This window comes from Pinus tabuliformis, chromosome 2_1 (assembly GCF_031772625.1).
Source record: "Pinus tabuliformis cultivar Carrire ecotype Pingquan chromosome 2_1, CPIR1, whole genome shotgun sequence".
NCBI classification, from domain to species: domain Eukaryota; kingdom Viridiplantae; phylum Streptophyta; class Pinopsida; order Pinales; family Pinaceae; genus Pinus; species Pinus tabuliformis.
This window is the reverse complement of record NC_142299.1, coordinates 81,025,254-81,047,299: the sequence shown is the minus strand read 5'-3', so window position 1 is coordinate 81,047,299 and position 22,046 is coordinate 81,025,254. Positions and strand designations below refer to the sequence as shown.

Sequence of the window (22,046 nt, the reverse complement as noted above, 5' to 3'; positions counted from 1 at the left end):
CACTGTCAAACACATTTTGAGATATTTGCATGGGATGATCACCCTTGGTTTGAGATATTCTGCCGAAGATGTTCGACTTCATGGATATACCAATGTTGACTAGGAAGGAAACATTGTCGACATGAAGAGTACATCTGGAGGATCTTCCATGGTATCTAGGATGAGCAGGAAGAAAAAGTTTGTAGCATTGAGTACCCACCGAGGCAGAGTAAAATGCCGCTAGCACAGCTAGCTGCAAAGCTGTTTGGTTGAGGAAGCTCTTTGGAGAGCTATAGGTGTAGGTCCTAGACACTACAATGATATATTGTGACAACAAGAGTGGGATATTTCTCACAAATAATCATGTATTTCATGACAACTCCAAGCACATAGAGATTCAATATCATTACATTCGAGACATGGTGCATAGAGGAGCCATTAGACGCCATCACATATCGACAAATGAGTAGATTGCAGATATTCTCACCAAGGATTTTCTGAAAGGGAAGTTCTTGGTCTTCCTAGAGCAGCTTGGACTAATGGATATGACCCCTTCTGATAAGGGGCATCACTGATCAACAACACTAAGCTAACTCTTCCCCACTGTCTGAGCTCCTAGTGTGAGGAATTGAGATAGAGGGCTCCTAGGGTTGAGGGATCTTTGGACAAAAGGTTCGTATATGTTGCTCCCCTATCTATTACATAGGGCTAGAGTTGTTTCTCCCCTATCTTGGTCTTTGCATAATATACCCCAGTTGGCATCATACCCACAAACTAGGCTTGTTGGGATTACTGCTCCATATTTCGCCAACAGGTTGAGAGTGTACTTGGGGGTGTACAACCCAAGTTTATTTTGATGCAGGTGTTCTACTACATGACTCTTCAGGGTCATTGTTGGGACTATCAGTTGGCAATAGGATGGGTTGAGATGTGCTCCCCTATATCACCTAGATATGGGGTTGAAGGTGTTTTTCTCCCACATGAGATTCAGGATTGAGATATGTTCCTCGATGTAGTTTCAGGTTGAGATGTGCTCCTTGATATTGTTCTCAGATTGCGATATGCTCTCTAACGTTATAGAGAGTGGTAGCTAATGCTCCCAGATTCTTCTTCTTCAGATTTGAGAATGTTTCAGCAGATAGAGTTGAGCAGAGAAGGGACATGATATGACGACATGATACACATGACATGATGCAGTTGGAATTTGTCCCTAGCTAAGAGGGAGTGTTAATTTTTCAACTCAATGATAAATTGCAACCATGGGACTAGATTCCTCTTTTTCGAGAGGACCATTTTTTACTATTGAAGCACTCAATTTGGACCAGGGAATGTGTTCTTATGAAGAAAAGCCCACATAGGCACATTTGGATAGGTTGGCCCTAACAGGAAATTGGTCACCCTTGGAAGCCTATAAATACAAGTGACCTCAAGCTCATTTGGACATCCCCAAGCATCATCTTCTTCTCTTCTTCATTGATTTGTTCGCACAGGTCTGAGGTTGGGTTGAGGAAAGAGGTTCACATAGGTCCAAAAATACAGGGTCTGAAGCTCGCACATGTTCTAGGATTTTCGGTCACCACTGTAGGCTTGTCAAAGGAAATTTTCAGCTATAACTGCAGGCCAACAGGCTCAAGGGTGCAATTGGAAGGTCCTAGCCACATGCACACCTCTTCCTCCATGCGGTTGGGATTTAGGGCTAAATTTGACCACAAACTAGAAAAGTTGTGTTTGATATATATTGATGCTAGAAACATAATTTTGAATGTTATTGGGTTATTTTGTTAGATGATTTTGTATAGGGCTCATTGTACTCTTTGTTGAACATTTTATGACATTCTAATAGAAGAATAATTTTCAAAGGGTTTTCCCCCTTGTGGGGTTTTCCCCTAGTCTTTGACCAAACCCGATGTCTCTTGTTGATGTGTTGATTGTCTCCTTTGTCATTGCATTTGTTGTTCTATGTTCAATTACTCTTAATGATTGGAAAGATTAATTTTTATTGAAAAGATTGCTAATTGAAGAATTGAATTGGGCTAAAAGCAATGTGAAAATTAACACTTTGACCGTTGACCCTCCTTTGAATTTTATCTTTTCAAAATTAATTTTTCATCAATGGTTATATTTCTTCATATTCTATACCACAATTTTAGTCCCAAAAATCTCTAACAATATGAACAACTATGAAAATCCACATTAGCTTAGTGAGCAAAGTTATTAAAAATAAAGTAATGATTGATAAAAGATATTTAAATTGAAAATAAGGAACAAAAATATTACTCAAAAAATAACATAAAAGTAAAAAATTAAAATAATGATTTCAGTGAATATTTGTGGATTAGAAATTTAAAAAATAATAAAAATAAAAAACTATAATTAACATGAAAAGAAAAAACAATGTATTAAATAAACATAGTCTAAAAATGAAGTAAATTGGCCTAGAAAACAATGGATTTTTAGGCGAGATTTTGGTAAAATGAGGCAATTTTTTTTGGAAATCCCAAGTACAAATTTCAAGCTTCAAGATTTTGAGTGCTTTAGGAATTTTTGATGGTGCTGAATCCATTTCCACCTTCAGAGACAAAATTCAAACACTCCTACCATCATATTTTTTAGGACAAAAAATCCCGGATTTTAGTCTCCCAACTAATTTAGTCTATCAATAAACAACTTCACGTCATTTATTATTTGTTAATATAAAATATTAAAAAACTAATTTTTTAATTATTATTTATTAATATGAAATATTGAAAAAATTAACTTTTAATTTTAATTTTGTGAATTAAAATATTTTTATTATTTAATTGATTTTGAAAAAAAATTAGATTTCAAGCTTTCGTTATCCATCAGGTTCTTGAGTGGTTTTCCAGATCACATAATCCATTTCTTAATACTCCACGTTTTGGAACACTACATTTTATAATGATAAAATAATAATAATTTATTAATATAAAACTTAAAACTTAAAAATATAAAATGTTATACGAAAATATTTGATAGAGACAAACCTGCTCAAAAAATTATAATACAATAACTTGCACATTACAACTCAAACCTTTACTCATTAAAATTTACATCACGTCATCTAAAAAAAAAAGTCCACGTGTTCCATAATTAATGGATGACCATGTCCAATAGGCAGAATCCAGTGTTTTAATGGACTTTCCTTGACTTATTACAGGTATTTCAATGCCCAAGCAGACAAGGGTGATCTGGATGATTTTAGTAAAAAGATAGATGGCATGTACAAGCACATTCATGCCCAGATGGATATTTGTATTTATGATGCCATTGACCGCAAGAAAGCCCCTCTCTCCAGAGGATATCCGGATTATGCAGGTGAATATATGATTGAAATAATTTGTTTATTTTAAATTCGTTCTTCCCACAAACATGGATCTGATGATTAATGCCGTTGAAACAGTTGGAATAGAGGAGTCGGTAAAAGAAATTATCGATCTTTTGGAATGGGCGAGTGACAAAAATGCCATTGCAATTATGGTGCATGGATTAGGCGGAATGGGTAAGAGCACCCTTGCAGATGCCGTCTTTTCGTCCCTTGAGATTCAAGGATGTAAATATTCTAAAGTTCAACTCTTCAAACATATCGATTCAAAGCCAGATATACTAGAGTTGCAGAAATCGATCTTAGAAGATTTGATTGAACAAGGAGAGACGGTTCAAAAAATTACAGGTTGGCATGATGGACAGCGAGCAGTGGGCAAGATGTTAGAGAAAGTGCCCGCGTTTATCTACATAGATGATGTTTTGGGGCGACAGGAGCTTGAGCAGCTTTTGCCCACGGATATGGAAAAGGCCAAGAAGGTGAGGCTGCTTGTCACTGCACGTGATACAGATGTGCGCAGAGCGTTAAAAGTGAAAACAATAATACCCTATGCTATGGAAGGCCTTCATCCCACAGAAGCTATGCAGCTTTTGAAGAAAGAAATCAAGGACAACCAACTAAATCGTGACCAATTGAATCAGATTGTACAGTCATATGACGGAATTCCAGCACTTTTGAAAGTGGTAGGAGGATTCATACGTGAAGAAGAGGATCAACAAGAAGCTTTTAGTATATTGATGGAAGACAAAAAAAAATGGGAGAGTAAAGCTGGAGAAATGGAATCCTACGTCTTTGCATATAACCATCTCAAATCCAAAGATCCATTTTTGGACATCTGCTCATATTTCAAAGGATGGGATTGGGACACAGTGGCAGATATTGTTGGGAAGAATGAACTGAAAATGCTGGAAAGTAGATCACTTGTCAGCAGAGGCACAGATGGGGTTGTTGTTGTACAAAATGTCATTTTGTCAATCGGTCTGGAAAAGACAAAGGGAGTGAGATTCACATTCACCAGTGGAAAGGAACTTGAGGAGCTGCTAAATAAGAAGGTATCAAATCATGAAATTAATTTTGTTCCATAATATGTCTCTATCATTATGATAACTACTCAATTCTGTTTAATTATATCATGCAGGATATTCGAGAGATCAAAGGTATATGGCTGAGTGAAAATAATAAAGATCTAGTAGATATATCAGCCTCAAAATTGGAGTTGTTGTGCAGTTCGATAAGAGTTCTTTCATTGGGGAACTTGATAAAAGTAGAGGACAAATGTAGTCAAACATTTGAAAAGTTGGTTTTTCTACAAGCTGCAGTTCCCCATCTTCCCTTTGATGTGTCCCGGTCAACGGAATTGAAATATTTGAAGTATGAACCAAGGGATTTGAATTTCCTCGAGGCAAGTCTCTTTTAAATATTTAGTCCAATATCTCTTTCCTCAATTTTCTTCGAAAAATGAATTTGTGTGTGAGATAGTTTTATTATTTTTAATGGTTCAATTTGATTATGTTTGTCACAAATAATTTGCAGATTCCCTCGAGTGTTAGGTACATGGAGTTTGATGGGAGGTCACATTCTCATGCCTTCGAAATCTCTTCCGGCGATCTTCAGCATCTCGGGAATTTGAGGATACTTAGATTGACCCACTTTGTAGCGTTGAAAAAATTGCCTGAAGACCTGGGTGATCTAGTACGTGGTTTGCAAGAACTGACACTTTCATATTGCAGATCTATACAGGAGTTACCAGCCTCAATTTCAAAGCTCCAATCTTTAAGAGTAATCAGAATGGAGTACTGTTCGAGTATAATGCAATTGCCTGAAGATTTTGAGAAACTCACAGCATTGGAATTATTGGATCTATCCTATTGCGAAAGGCTACTAGATCTCCCTCATGGCTTAGGAAACTTAACATCACTTGCTGAATTAGATTTGAAGGGATGCAGCCAATTAAGAAGTATTCCAGAAAGCATTGGAGACCTGAAGTCGTTGGCTTCCTCACTGGATATGTCACGCTGTTCAAGCTTAAAAGAACTACCTAATGGGTTCTGCAACCTCTCCTTTATCAGAGTTCTTTCATTGAAGCAGTGTAGCAATTTAGAGAAGCTTCCAGACAGATTTGGAGAATTAGTAAATTTATGGAAGCTGGATTTACGTGGGTGTAAAAACCTTGAACATTTGTGTAATGACTTCCACTGCCTCGACTCCTTGGCAATTTTATTTTTGACTGGGTGCCACAGTTTAAAAAGACTACCTGAATATTTTCATAGTCTTGCCTCATTGCAATATTTATATCCACAAGATTGCCCCTTGTTGGAAGGGAAAGAGATGGACAAGGTGGTGAAGATAAAAACATTACAGTTGGTATACATCCTTGGAAGCGAAATGTTGGTGAAGAGATGGGGAGAAATTGAAAGAGAAGGCAATCCATTAGGGTCTTTTATAGTGTTCACAGGACAGGTTAACATAACATCCATCCATCCATATTGATATACCGATCGTGTTATTGCATGTATTTTATGTGAACTTTTAAAATGAATATAGATTGTTTATCTTTTTTTACTTTGTACTGATTTCAGATTTCTGTCCAGGCTTTGTTGGAGGACCGGAAGGCGACTCTAGAAAAGGAGTTGTTAACAGAATTCGACAGCCTTCTCAGTAATGGAGAAGGAGAGCCATTCCATCTGTCTCACCATCTTTCTGCAGACTCCCTCTTTCTTGTCATCTTTGATTTGCATGACGATTTTGATTACGATTTCCCGTGGCCTTTTTTTGAAGAAACAAGAGATGAAATACAAACAAATGTTGAAATAATTTATATTGGCGACAATTTTAATGAGTTGCCAATGAAAGTCAAGGGTAAAATTGTGGGCCATAGGGAGCGGGACGATCGCAGTGCTGATGTGTTCGGGAAACTGGCCTTTGTGTCAGAAGTTGAAGATCTAGATCGGAACCGTTATTTTGAGATGAGAACGAAGGTAGCGGGAGACGAGAAGGATGCTGAAGATTATCGTCCTTGCTGGAAAGCTTTGACAGGCCGTGATGTGGAGGAATTTTTGTTGGGTAACTGTAGAAGTTACGAGAGGTTGAAGGAACTTGAAGCAAGAAGTGGACAGAGTAATATAGAGTTGTTAAGAGCATTGTTTCCGACTGGTATTAAGTTCTCACAGAAGGTATTAAGTTCTGACTTTTGTTATATTTCTTTTTTAAAACAGAATTTACAAATTTCGCGTCACATTATTGACTCTCTCTACTTTATTTTGTTGACATTGATAATTGTAGGGCGCTCCAAATGAAAACTCCAAACCTTGTAGCTGCGGAGTGGAAGAATTGAAAGGAAAAAGGATTTTGTTAGACATCAGACCTCTTGACATCTGTTATGATATTCGTTTGGGGTCTTTGATGGAACTGTATAACACAAAGAAAGAGGCATTGAATTTAGAAGTTATATCAATTCCACTTGTGCACCCAAATACAAATATAACATTGGAGGTGCTTGAGCAGTTTTCAGGAGATGCTCCGTGGTTGGTCCTTCAAAATCCAGGGATGTTAAGCAGAGCAGTGAAGTATTTCCTCATTAAAGGGAGTCTACCGGACCAGGGATGTCTATTATGGGTAGATCAGTTTGAAATAATGTACACGAGTATAATCACGGTAATAGAACCAAATGGGAAAGTGTTTACAGCTGATAAACCTGTACTGCCTTTGCTAGATAGGTGGGGGCCAAAGGCTTATCCCTTTACCGTGGACAGAATTAAAGAATTAGAGGAGGAAGAATAGTCTCAAATGGAGACTACGTCCGCTTTAGAGCTTCTTTTCTACAATCAAGAAAGCGTCTGGCATAAGGTGAGTAGTCCATCATTGTTGGTTTAAATTTTAATAGATTAAAGGTTGTTTTGTTATATCTATTTTTTTTTCGGGGAGATGATAAATTAAAGATTAGTATTTAATTTATATTTGTTTTTTTAATATGGTTATTAAAAATAATAAGTTAAAAAAATTTAAATAGATAATTTATTATTGTTTTAAGGATAATTTTTTCCTTATTTTGAAAGGTAAAAGAGGTATTGCTTCAACAAAAAATGATATGCTTATTTGGTGGAGATGGCTCTAAAGAAGGGATATCTATGAAGGAGTTTACATTTTTTTTAAGGAATGTGTTAATAGAGTTTATGGCTGACATTCATATAATTTATATCACTGGATTTGACTTCAAAGAGATAAAAAACTCAAAGCTCACCGATGCCACTTATGTTTATTCTTCTACACTACCAAATCCTGATATGCCAGAAGCCGAGATGGAGGAGATGCCTTTGTCAAATTTATTGGAACAAGAGGCTATAAGATTTTGGACACACTTTTATTCTTTAAAAGAAATGGTGTCTAAAAGAGATGACAATGCCAAGCTGAAAAGAATCTTTAAGTCTATTGGTTGTCGCTTTCCATGGATGATATTAATAGATAAAGATGGGGAAATAATTTTAGAAGATGGGAAACAAATGATTTCCCTATATTCAAAGAGTATGGAAGAGAAAGCCAAGAGATTGATACAAGTCTTGATCAAGGGCTCCAAGGAGGACAGAGAAAGAGTATGGAAGAGAAAGCCAAGAGATTGATGCAAGTCTTGATCAAGGGCTCCAAGGAGGACAGAGAACAAGCATTGTTTGAGTTAAAACAAAGATGATGTATTTAATGCAATGTATTATAAATGAACTACATTTTATTTATTATTTTCAATATGTTTTCTCATTTTTATTTCATTATAATAATGTTCTTTGTCATTATTAATTTTTATTGTTGATTCAAAGTTGCGTTGTGTTGAATTGTAGTGAGTTCAAAAGTATAAGAGAATCATAATCAAACACATTATTTCTTTGAAATAGGACATAAGTCCAGTCAAACAAAACCAAATACCCGTTAATCCCAAACTAATCAGTTTTCTTAATATATTGTTATTAAAAATAATAAGTTAAAAAAATTTAAATAGATGATTTGTTATTGTTTTAAGATTAATTTTTTTCCTTATGTTGAAAGGTAAAAGAGGCATTGCTTCAACAAAAAATGATATGCTTATTTGGTGGATATGGCTCTATAAAACGCTAAATATCTGTAAAAGAGTTTACATTTTTATTAAGGAACATATTAATAGAGTTTATTGATAACATTCATATAATTTATATCACTGGATTTGGCTTCAAAGAGATAAAAAGATCAAAGCTTACAGATACCACTTATGTTCATTATTGTCCACTGCAAAATATTGATATGGAAAAAGTTGAGATGGAGGAGACACCTTTCTTAAATTTATTGGAACATGAGGCTATAAGATTTTGGACACACTTTTATTCTTTAAAAGAAGAAGTGTCTAAAAGAGATGACAAAGCTAAACTGAAAAAACACTTTGATTGTATTGGTTATCACATTCCATGGATGATATTAATAGATAAAGATGGGGAAATAATGATAGAAAATGGGAAATATATGGTTTTCCAATACAAAAAGAGTATGGAAGAGAAAACAAAGAGGTTGATGCAAATCTTGATGAAAGGTTCCAAGGAGGGCAGACAACAATCATTGCTTGACTTATGCATGATTTAGAACAAATATGATGTATTTCATACCATGTATTATAAACATTTTATCTATTATTTTCAATATGTGTTTTCATTTTTATTTCGTTATAATACTATTCTTTCTTATTATTATTTTTTCTCGTTAAATCAAGCATGTGTTGTCTTGAATTATGGTGAGTTTAAAAGTATAAAAGATTCATAAACAAACACAAAATTTCTTTGAAATAAGAGGTAAATCCATACAAATAAAACCAAATACCCATTACTCCCAAACTAGTTTTGATCGTGCATTAAAAAAAATTAAATGGATGATTTATTATTGTTTTAAGATGATTTTTTTTCTTATTTTGAAAGGTAAAAGAGGTATTGCTTCAACAAAAAATGATGTGCTTATTTGGTGGAGATGGTTTTGAAAACGGAATATCTATGAAGGAGTTTACATTTTTTTTAAGGAATGTTTTAATAGATGTGCTTATTTGGTGGAGATGGTTTTGAAAAAGGAATATCTGTGAAGGAGTTTACATTTTTTTTAAGGAATGTTTTAATAGAGTTTATTGATGACATTCATATACTTCATATCACTGGATTTGACTTCAAAGAGAGAAAAAAATCAAAGCTCCACTACCAAATCTTGATACACCAAAAGTTGAGATGGAGGAGATTCCTTTATTAAGTTTATTGGAACATGATGCAATAAGATTCTTGACACACTTGTCTTCTTTAAAAGAAATGGTGTCTAAAAGAGATGACAATGCCAAACTGAAAAGAATCCTTGACTCTATTGGTTATCACATTCCATGGATGATATTAATAGATAAAGATGGGGAAATAATTATAGAAAATGGGTAAGATATGGTTTCCCTATATGTAAAGAGTATGGAAGGGAAAGAAAAGAGATTGATGCAAATCTTCATCAAGGGTTCCAATGAGGACATAGAACAAGCATTGTTTGAGTTAGAACAAAGATGATGTTTTTAATGTTATGTATTATAAATGAATTACATATTATTTATTATTTTCAATATGTTTTCTCTCATTTTTTCACTATAATAATGTTCCTTTTTATTATTAATGTTTATTGTTAATTCAAGGATGTGTTGTCTTGAGTTGTGGTGAGTTTAAAAGTATAAGACAATCATAATCAAACACATTATTTCTTTGAAATAAGACATAAATATTTTCAAGCAAAACCAACTACCCATTAATCCCAAACTAGTTTTAAACTACGGAAAGAAGAATAAAAAAGTTTAAGTTATGTATTGATTTTCATATTTTTAACTAGTTGTATCAGAATGACAATTAACCTTTTCCCAACATGGACCACCTAAATAGTTACATGTTCGAAGATCTTATATATTCCGATGTATTATCCAAGAAAAAATAACTATTGGTTTCTCATGAAAGATGTACAAAATGACCTTCACTACTCCTTAGGGGGCCTTTGCTTATATCACATCCTACACCAACATATGTTTTATGTGTCTATACCTTTTTTATCCACAAACTACTGTCATAAGTTAATATGAGGCTATGGCCACATCCCCTAATAAGTAGTTCTCTTTTTACTAAAAGGGGTAAATATTCAATGGACTAAAGCATATTATACCACCATTGAAACCTTGAAGCGAAGAAACTATGAAAGGGAATTTTTAGTTTATCCTGCATGAAGCATGATATTTCATATATAGATAAATATATCTAATACTAGTACTGGAATATATTAACAAATTTGCATCCTAACAATATTGATAATCTTACGTCAATAGGAAGCTAAATGCAATGTAAAGGAATTATAAAACAATTTAGAAGGAAGTATGCGTCATATAGAAAATTTTCCATTTCCTCTTGGAACCCAAAATTTCAATGTTGTGTTGATCACTTAGAATTGAACTATATTTCCAACAAGTCCTTCTTATTAGGGAACTTAAGCAATTGATTTTATTTCAATAAGAACATGAGTTCACTATTATTATCAAACTAAGATAAAGGCATGTATTTATGAATCACATCTCTACCATCAAGCTACGCTACACAGAAGAGTTTCAAGATGTTTTTGTTGATACATAATTGTTCAAAATTCACCCACAAAATGGCCTAAATTGTCTCAAAGATGTTTATTAGTTCTTAACTAATCAAATTTGATTAGAAGAGTATTATATAAAGAGGACATTATCCGAATTTTTTTTATTCTTATAAATCATCATTACAAAAGTGATACATAAGTTTGATTATAGAATATGAATAAGATTTATTTTTCCCTATGAATATTAAAACCTCTATGAATAACATTACACCCTACGAATATGAACCCTTATATTAATAAACCCAAGGGATTTATACTTAAAACCCAAGGGATTATAAACCCAAGGAAATAATATTAAACCCAAGGGCTACATAATATAAACTCAAGATATATAAACCCTAAGATAAATATTATAAACCCCAAAGCAATCATAGTTGATGATGAATGATTTTCATATTGAGACAATATTTGTCACAATGCAATGTTGGACCATCTTTGTCCATGGTTGACCATGATTGATTTTCATATGGAGACAAACTTTATAACAATATGAAATTGGACCATGGTTTATTTTCATATCGAAAAGATCTTTGCCACATTGTGACGTTGGACCATGGTTGGCCATGCCTATAAACCCACTGGATTTATATTAAACTCAAAGATTAATATTATAAATCCTATGAAAAATGTTATACCCTAGGAATATGAACTGTTAGATTAATAAACCCAAGGGATTGATATTATAAACCCAAGGGAATAATAAACGACTGATTTTCATATTGACAATATTTGTCATAGTTCGACGTTGGACTATGGTTGACCATGATTTATTTTCATATTGAGACAACCTTTGGCACAATGCAATGTTGGAAAATGGTTGGCCATGGTTGATTTTAATATTGAGACAATATTTGTCACAATGCAACGTTGGACCATGGTTGACCATGGATGACCATGGTTGTCATAATGTAATGTTGGACCAAGGGATTGATATACCCAAGAGGTTGATATTATAAACCCGAGGGATTAATTCTAAAACCCCAAGGTATTATAAGCCCAAGGGAATACTATTAACCCTAAGAAAATGGACCCGTATATTAATAAACCCAACGAATTAATATTATAAACAGAAGGGAATTATAAACCAAAGGAATTAATACTAAAAATCCAAAGGATTATAAACCCAAGGGAGTAATATTAAACCCAAGGGAATAATATTATAGCCCTAGGTATATAAACCCTAAAATAAACATCGTGTACTATGTTTTACCATGGTTGATTTTGATATATGCTATATTATAAACTTAATATTATAAACCATAATGCCAAACCTGTTATTAAAAGTCATAATTATAAAACCTATAGTATAAACCCTAATATTAAATATTAATTATTTATTAAGAAAATATTGTATTAATAAATATTAATATATTATTATATATTAATAAATATTAAACCCAAAGGATTTATACTATAAACCTTAAGGAGTAATATTATAAATGGAAGAGAAAAATATTAAACCCTATGAACATGAACCCTAAAATAAACATGGTTGGACCTGGTTGACGATGTTTAATTTTCATATTGAGACAATCCTTGTCCCAATGCGATGTTCGACTATGGTTGACCATGATTTATTTTCAAATCGAGGGAATCTTTGTGACAATGCGACATTGGACCATGTTTGACCATGGTTGATTCTAATATTGAGACAATATTTGTCACAATGCGACATTTGACCATGGTTGGCTATGAGTGGTTGGGATTATAAACCTAAGTGAATAATTAATTGTGAGGACCCAACCATAGGTCCTTTAACTATTGATATAATCATTCAATTAAATTTCCCAAATTTTGAGGACAATCAAATAAATTTCACAAAATTTTAGAACAAGGAAAATTTTAGGCTTATAAAACATCATAAGCATGAACATATATTAATTTATTTCTACAACATGCATAAATTTTAACAATTTACATAAATAAAATAACTAACTGAAGAATACTTGATTCAATGACATTGTTGGGATTCTCTTAACTCTGTTAGGATGCTCATGTTCGGTTACTTAATCGAATTTACCTCCGAGCCAACTAGGAACGATTTCCTAGCCTAGTAAATGTCCATAGGTTCCCTAGCCCTCTGAGTCCAAGTCCAACCAGTTGTAGCGTGTACAAGTTAAAACCACCACTCTCCAATAAATTCAAGTTTGAGTTCTCTCATTTTTCTCTCTATTCTCTTCCTTCTCCTTCTCTACCTTCCTCCTCCAAATAAAACCCTCCAATGCTAAAATAAAGAATAGGGATCCGCCTTCTCCTCTCATCCTCATTCTCTTTATGTCTCTTTCTTTCATCCACTTGAACCAAATACCATTAATGCCATGAATACCCCCCAATCCTTTTAGTTTAATGACCTTGAATTTTATTTTCATATATTATTCCAAAATAAATCTGAGGAGACACCTTGGGAATTGAAATACAAATATTTATTTTAGAAATAAATTGGAGAAGACCATATCCTATCCAAAAGTAAATTTGAGAAGATATCTTAAGAATTGAAATATGAGTATTTAATTTACAAATAAATTGAAGAAAACCATATATTATCCAAAAGTAAATTTGAGAAGACACCTTGGGAATTGATTAATAATTGAATAATAATAAATAATAAAAAGTCATATTAGCAAAATAAAGTTATTGTTGGCTTGAGGGGGGCCTGACCCAGGTTCAACATTAATTAGCCAAACAAATCCCTACACTACTGGCCATTTCGGCATCAGCCCGTTGAGCGCGGACTGAAGTTTCACCCAAAGCAGTATGGGGGGATGCTGGAACCAAGTTTCCGCACCCTGATATGGTCGTGATGTCGTTTAATTCCCTCTATCCATGCCTTCGCGCAGGTTGCTTCACTCTAGGGCTTGCAAGACAAACCCTGCGTTTTGTTCTTCAATACCTCCGCAAAAGGATATGATCGTCCTTTGCGCAACTCGAGCCTGTTGCTTAGGTACTTTCGCACTGCTATGGCAGCGTGTCGTACAAATTCCCCAATTAATCTAAGTGCCTTGCTTATCTTATCAAACAATTATATTTATCCCCACGTAAACAGATATTCATATATGCGTTCAGTTATTTAATGTAATTGCATTCATTCACGCACCATATAAGCATAATAAAGAAAATTCATACATAACATATAAAGATGCATAAACAGAGAAAAGACACAGAAATTGCAGAATATCTCTCTTTATTAATATCTTCCAAGTGGTTACAAACTTTGTCTGCCTTGCGCACACAACTGCAGGGGTCCACGCACTTAGCTGTGGACTTCTACCCTAGGCCTCTGTGCACTCAGCTGCAGAGCCTCTACCTATACTACAACCAAAGACTTAGACTTCTTACTCTAAAGCTATGGCTCTCTTAGTTGTTCCATTATTGTCTGTCTCTTCTAACTACTTAGAGCTTAGCTCTTTTTATACAATCCCATGGTCTGTGTACTATTGTACCTATTTCCCGTAGGCAGTCCTTGGCTGAAAAAACTACGCCAGGGAACAACTCAACCAGCCTTTAGGTTCAAGATGGTTGTTGAACCAAAGGGGGCTCCCTCAGTGGTTACGTGGCTTTGTTTAACGTTGTTCACCTGTCACTGAACAAAAACCTTTGAAACACAATGGCCAGATTTATGGTTTTAATTGGGGTTGGTTGGAAATCAATGATAATCCCTACTCATGGATAATCCCTACTCATGATTTAAAGGCTCTCTCATAGGGTTCCTTTTGAAAGTTTCATCTTCTAGCCTGACAGAATGACTTGATTTATATAAGAATTTGGCAGAAGAATGTAAGGAGATTCCTAATAATTAAGTAGCCAGACTGATTACTTGAACCCTAGGAAGATTTGGATGCATGTAGAACATTTCTACAGCCCAACAAAATAGATTTAAAGGGAAACAGAATGGACAGACTGAAACCAATTCTAACAGGAGCTATTTCAGACAAATAGCCTAATAAGTTAATCTCTTTTAATGGCTGTCAGAAAGCACAAAGCAAAACCAGTTAAAGAGGAGTTATGATGAACAAACAGTCCAATAAACAAATCTCTTTCTAAAGATAATTATTTTGCAGACCTTCCTATAAACACTTTTATCATGTGTAGAAATAAGATATGAAAAACTGGAAAAACATACTCGAAGCACAAAATTATGTCAAAACTAGAGCCGTAAGGCTTTCATTAGAAAAACTACAACAGAAGCTTTATTACAGAGTGAAGAGTCTTGGCATCAAAATCCAACCCCAATTACTTCAATTGATGAAGTATTTATACAAATTCTAAACTAAAATATCTTGAAAAAATATCAAGATTTGTTTACAAATATCTTAAACTGTTTTACACAAATAGAACTAAAATATAGGACATTAAAAACTAATGTATCTACTTGGCACTATCATTATGCATTTCTATTTACAAAAAAGAGAAATTTGAATTGAATTGCAACTCTTAGTTGATGAGGTGGCCTAACTGTCTTTGAGCATTTTCCTCCCGAAATCCTACAAAATAGGGTCCATTCATGCATTTGTATATCTTAATCCGAGATATTTCTATAAACATCGAGAGAGTTTATTGTATATTAATATGTTCTTGTGATAAACATCTCTCAGTTTCCCAAAATTTGGCTCTAGCTGTTCACAATACGTTATGCAAAATGATGTCTAAAAAGGAATTTACACAGTCCGAAAAATAGGTTGTGAATATGTACTTGTATCTTTGATTATGTAATAGATGAGTAAAATATGAAGTAGGTTATTGTAATTTAGAATCTTAGGAACACAAACCTCTTTCAGTTTCTCAAGAATCATCTTTGATTATCCACAATAGTTTCTGCAAAACGGTGGCTTAAACAGGACATTGCACAGTCGGAAAAATAGGCTAAACATAATGAGAGTATATATAACAACCCCTCACACCTGTGTGAAAAGTGAGATAGGATTTTGTATTCTGGAATACAATTAACCAAAACATCTTCCAGTTTTGAAATATTCATCTTTGTTTAGTCACACTATCCTCTACAACAAGGTGACCAAAACAGGAAATTTCTAGAAAACATCTCTTTAAAGATGCATTTGCATCTCCCAATCCATAATAGTTGTTACAAAATTGAGAGAGGTTTTTGTAAAGGAGGATGTTATAAAAAAAAAATCTTTCAGTTTTTGAAAATTCGTTCTCAGTTGTTTGTAAACCATGTTTGAATTTACTTTATTACATCATTTAATCATGTTTAAATGCATGATTAACTAAATCAACTAGCTAATGAAACTTAAATTTACATTTTGAGGGTGCATTTACTCTTGCAGACCCATTTATTATTTCTAAACTACTAAAACCTATTATATCAAAAAATTTAAATTATCAAAACTAATCATGTTACAACATCGGCTCCAATGGGGACTGCTTCCCCCTGTGGGATGCAGAGAACTAGTAGACCAGTTGCCTTTAGTGTTGGGCATGGAGTCATACCATAAAACCACCAACCACTGATTTGCCATCTTATGTAGAAATATAACCAATCCCCATGGATCAATGTTGTCATTTGAATACTCTGCTACTACACACTGCAACCTACAACTGTAAAATGCAACCATATGCTTGCACTAATTCAGATACTCTTTCACACTGAAATCTGAAACTTGAAAACTGCTGAAGTGAAACAACTGGAAATGTAAGTGGAAATAAGCACACAAGTGCCTAATTCATGGGATATGGAGCTAATTAGTTAATCCCTTGGAAGTCATTGCACTCAACCAAACCAAACTTAATATGCAATCTTGAAATATCACTGAAACAATTGCAGATCTACTGCACCCTGAATCTGAAAGCAGCTAATCAATACCACACCTCTATCTAACTGAACTGAGAAACTTTACATGCTTAGGTGTAATATTCTTTCTAATGTAACCAAGTGCGGAGTGGATTTATTGACAAACCAAGTTTCTAGCAGCTGAAAATCTGAAGAATATATGCAATATGAACATGAAATCACATGGAAAACTTATACTCACAGGTGTACTTTAAAAGCTACATCCTCTGTAGACATTTTAGATTTATGACCATGGCTAAGAGGGAAAGACATATATTGCTGATTGCAAGTATCAATGAACCTTGCATAGCAGTAAAGGTAGCTGAAATTTCCAAACAAGAGTGGGATCAGTAATCCAGTGGAATCACCATCCGACAAAGTGGAGTCGCCAGGTGAAAATAATGCAACCAATAAAAATGCCTATTCCTTGTTCACCAGCAAGAAATAGATCTAAACTTTATTGTTCCTTGGAGAAAGATCTTTACTTTTCTCCCCGGCAATGACGCCAAATGTTGTACCTGTTACCCGTAGGCAGTCCTTGGTTGCAAAAACTACGCCAGGAAACCAACTCAACCAGCCTTTAGTTCAAGCTGGCCCTTGAACCAAAGGGGGCTCCCTCAGTGGTTATGAGGCCTTGTTTAACGTTGTTCACATGTCATTGAACAACAAACTTGAAGAACAATGGCCAGATTTATGGTTTTAATTGGGGGTGGTTGGCGATCAATGATAATCCCTACTCATGATTTAAAGGCTCTCTCATAGGGTTCCTTTTGAAAGTGTCAGCTTCCAGCCTGACAAACTGGCTTGATTTATATAAGAATTTGGCAGAAGAATGTAAGGAGATTCCTAATAATTGAGTAGCCAGAATGATTACTTGACCACTAGGAAGATTTGGATGCGTGTTGAAGATTTCTACAGCCCAACAAAATAGATTTAAAGGGAAACAGAATGGCGAGACTGAAACCAATTCTAAGAGGAGCTATTTCAGACAAATATACTAATAAGTTAATCTATTTTAATGTCTGTCAGAAAGCACAAAACAAAACCAATTAAAGAGGATTTATGATGAACAAACAATCCAATAAACAAATCTCTTTCTAAAGATAATGATTTTGTAGACCTTCCTATAAACACTTTTATCATGTGTAGAAATAAGATATGAAAAACTGGAAAAACATACTTGAAGCAAAAAATTATGTCAAAACTAGATCCGTAAGGCTTTCATTAGAAAAACTACAACAAAAGCTTTATTACAGAGTGAAGAGCCTTGGCATCAAAAGCCAACCCCAATTACTTCAACTGATGAAGTATTTATACAAATTCTAAACTAAAATATCTTGAAAAAATATCAAGATTTGTTTACAAATATCTTAAACTGTTTTACAAAAATAGAACTGAAATATAGGACATTAAAAACTAATGTATCTACTTGGCACTATCATTATGCATTGCTATTTACAAAAAAGAGAAATTTGAATTGAATTGCAACTCTTAGTTGATGAGGTGGCCTAACTGTCTTTGAGCATTTTCCTCCTGAAATCCTGCAAAATAGGGTCCATTCATGCCTTTGTATATCTTAATCCGAGATATTTATGTAAAAATTGAGAGATGTAATTGTACATTAATATGTTCTTGTGATAAATCTCTCTCAGTTTCCCAAAATTCGCCTCCAGCTGTTCACAATACGTTCTGCAAAAAGATGTCTAAAAAGGAATTTACATAATATGAAAAATAGGCTGTGAAGATGTACTTGTATCTCGGATTATGTAATATATGAGTAAAATATGAAGTAGGTTATTGTACTTTAGCATCTTATGAACACAAACCTCTTTCAGTTTCTCAAGAATCATCTCTTATTATCCACAATAGTTTTTGCAAAACGGTGGCTTAAACAAGACATTGCATAGTCAGAAAAATAGGCTAAACACGATGAGAGTGTATATACCAACCCCTGATACCTGTGTGAAACGTGAGATATTAATTTGTATTCTGGAATCCTATTAACCAAAACCTCTTCCAGATTCCAAATATTCATCTTTGTTTAGTCACACTATCCTCTGCAAAAAGGTGACTAAAACAAGAAATTTCTAGAAAACATTCCTTCAAATATGCATTTGCATCTCCCAATCCATAATAGCGGTTACAAAACTGAGAGAGGTTTTTGTACATGAGGATGTTATCAACAAAAACCTCTTTCCGTTTTTGAAAATTCGTTCTCAGCAGTTTGTAAACCATATTTTAATTTACTTTATTACATCATTTAATCATGTTTAAATGCATGATTAACTAAATCAACCTGCTAATGAAACTTAAATTTACATTTTGAGGGTGAATTTACTCTTGCAGACCCATTTATTATTTCTAAACTACTAAAACCTATTATATTAGAAAATTTAAATTATCAAAACTAATCATGTTACAACAGGTACCATGGCTAGATCTCTTACAACCGACTTTACTTTACAAAACTAAGGGCGGACTACCCTTTATGACACATAACACCTTCGCACTCCATGACCACAAAATGCAGAGTCTTTACAATAATATTACAAAAATTGACTTAAACATGGGCTTTTAGCCCCAAAATTTCCCTTGGGGGATCCCGCTCCCAACAATCCCCCAACACAAAGATTGTGACTCGCCCTCGAGTCACTCAGTAGGTGCGGAGATCTTTATGCGAAGCCCGTCTAGCTTGACCCTGATGATGCAACTTCGACTGTGCATTGAGTTGCTTCTTGCTTCACATCTTCAACTATCTTCTCAGTTACTTCCCTACGCTGTCTGCCAGAAGTTGTTGTTGTGTCGCTTGCAGAGTCGCAAGCTTGCCTTGAATGTTTCCTGTGACTGCATAAGCTTCCTCCAACTAGGGCTTTAGTCACGCCTTCAGCACTGCTTCCTTTTGCAGCGCTGCGTCCACCTGTTCCTTCAGCTACTTGGCTTCCTGTAGCTTGGCAAACCTCTATTTTAGCGCGGCGGTTCGCGTTGTGCCCTTAACTTCATCATAGCATTGTTAGAGTTCACGTGCTTCCGTCTCTAGCCTTTGGATGTTTGGGTCCTCTTGCGAGCCGATCAGGACCTCAAATGATTGTTCGAACAACTGTGTGTAGTCTGCTCCTGCACTCTCTATTGCCACAACTGCTTCTGTGATAGCGGCTGCCTGCTATTCCTTTACCTCTGGTGGTGTTGAAGGCTGAGCTTGTTAGCCTCATTTTCTGTTGTCAGTGCTCCATCCGGCAGCACTAGCGCACTGGAAGCCTTTGTGCATAGCATATCGACAACCTCCAATATGTCGATAGACAAGCTGGTACACACTGTACCAACTTGTGACGTGCGGCTCTACAACTCCTACAGTCTTGTCTGGATGTTCCCTAGGATGATCTGCTGCTGCTTTTCGAACTGTTGCAGGGCCTCCATGGTGACATCTCGGACTGTGTCACCGATGTCATATAAGTCACCCTCCGTTAGTGTGATAGGGTCCAGTGAGGTCTTGGTTTCCTTGGATTTCTTCCTGGACCCTCCCTTCTCCATCTCTCTCGGGTGCTTAATGCGGCCGAATGTCTCTTGAGGGTCCGCACCATGCTGCTCTGTGTCCTCCTCTTCAATTTCAGGTGAAGGCAACTGCACACCTTTGTCAGAGCCCTGCTCTATGCCACCTGTCTATTTTCCTACCTCATTTCCTGCCTGTCCCGCCTGGGACTTCTTAGCGACCTCCTTTTTCCTCTTTTCGACTAGTTGTGCCATCTTCAGCTTGGCCTATTCCTTCTTCTTTTGTGTGGCAGACTTGCTTCCACCTACTGCCAAGTCCGTCGAGGTGCACCACTCTGCCGGCCATTTATCCAACACCACATCAATGGCATCAGATGTGGCTAGGTACGACAAATCGTACCACTTCTGTGCAAGGTCCTTCCACGCCCTGATCGAAATCCAATGGAAATCAACCTTAAACTCGGCATAGCTCTGCAGGTTAGCATATACCGTGGGTGAAAATCGCAACTTGCGATTGATAGCCATCCTGATATTCATTTCCATCAAGATCCAAAAGATCTTGCTATCTCGAATGTGCTCTGTGTCCTTGGTTTCCCACAACGAACCGTATTGCACTACTTCAGGAAGGTCTAGTGTGATTGAGGGGAATTGGCTCTCCTCTGGTAGCTCCCATGCTACGAGCACAATCAATAGCAAGAGCCACGCGTAGTGGAACATATTTCTTTTCTCTTGCGCTTCACGGTAGTTCACTAGGAACTCTCCGCGAAGGTAGTCTGACCAATTAAACTAGACTCCTTCCACGCACTGCTGTGCGAGCGCGACGACAGGCATCGGTACCTCATTAGTGTGGCAATTCCACATCACCTTCCTTGCAAGGATCTGTGTTGCCACCTTCACAGTGGGGTCGTAGATGCTGGAGATAGCATACCCTCGTGGCGTTTTCATCAACTTGAAATTTTCTTTCATTGATTTTGCGAGCGCCAACTCGCCACCCTTGCTGCCAAAGATCATAGTTGGATTTTTGCCTGTATATGGCAGGCATGTTATGTGGTGAATCAACATATTAGTGATGGGTATTGGCTCCTCCAGCCACAGACACCCATCATGCACCAAGCACAGCAGTTGCTTGATGACTAAAACTGTCACGGGGGTGTGGTTATAGTGCAGCACTCGGAGCAAGTTGAGTAATCCTGCCTTCTCTATTCCTCTGAGCCACTTTCGCGGCTCCAGTGTAGTCATCCTCGTATTTGTTTCTATGATGCAGCGCATCAACTATTCGGTCGCCAGGTGCGGAAACTTCTCATGATTTTCCAAGTCCAAGTCTTCGAGCTTCAATATGGGCACCTGTGCCAAACGCAGATTGTCAAAGGTGATTTCATCCTGTAGCAGACGAGTTTGTAGGGGAGTCTTACTTTCATCAATGTCCTTTGGGACCTTGGACTTAGGCTTACGCGGAGGGACATACTTCGGCAACTGTGTAATAGGGTCCGCAGCTTGGGTTTCAACCTCCTCTATTTACACTCCCACATCCTCATCGTTCATCGAGATGTCTTCGATATCCTCCTCCTCTGCTTATAGGTTTATAGCCTTACATTTCTCCTGGGCAGTGTGCTTTGGTGGGTTTCTCCTTGGCGATGCACACACCGGTATGGCAGGCTGCTTGCCCTTCTTGTCCTTCATAGTCTCCTTGGTTGGGGTTGGCTTCGGTCTCGATGTTCTCGATGATTTAGGGACCTCCGCTAATACTGCGACTACTTCCGGGGCAGCTACTTTGGCCTCTCTCTCCATTCCCTA

The 22,046-nt window shown here is 35.9% G+C and overlaps 1 protein-coding gene across 2 annotated transcripts in view; it reads left to right on the top strand.

The window, feature by feature from the left end:
• The window catches only part of LOC149198872 (uncharacterized), a 59,113-nt gene extending 51,054 nt beyond the window's left edge, over positions 1 to 8,059 (top strand). Inside the window, exons 4-10 of one of the 2 annotated variants that reach the window (XR_016253741.1) lie at positions 3,158 to 3,315; positions 3,401 to 4,374; positions 4,461 to 4,724; positions 4,856 to 5,782; positions 5,914 to 6,495; positions 6,605 to 7,168; positions 7,378 to 8,059. Coding sequence is in view for 1 of the 2 variants with exons in the window: in XM_089402193.1 (XP_089258319.1) it covers positions 3,158 to 3,315; positions 3,401 to 4,374; positions 4,461 to 4,724; positions 4,856 to 5,782; positions 5,914 to 6,495; positions 6,605 to 7,102 (3,403 nt within the window). In the remaining variant the exon portion in view is untranslated. Of the gene's footprint in view, positions 1 to 3,157; positions 3,316 to 3,400; positions 4,375 to 4,460; positions 4,725 to 4,855; positions 5,783 to 5,913; positions 6,496 to 6,604; positions 7,171 to 7,377 lie in introns of those variants that run through there. The other variant, XM_089402193.1, reaches the window with a different exon arrangement.
• Positions 8,060 to 22,046: the final 13,987 nt, after the last annotated feature.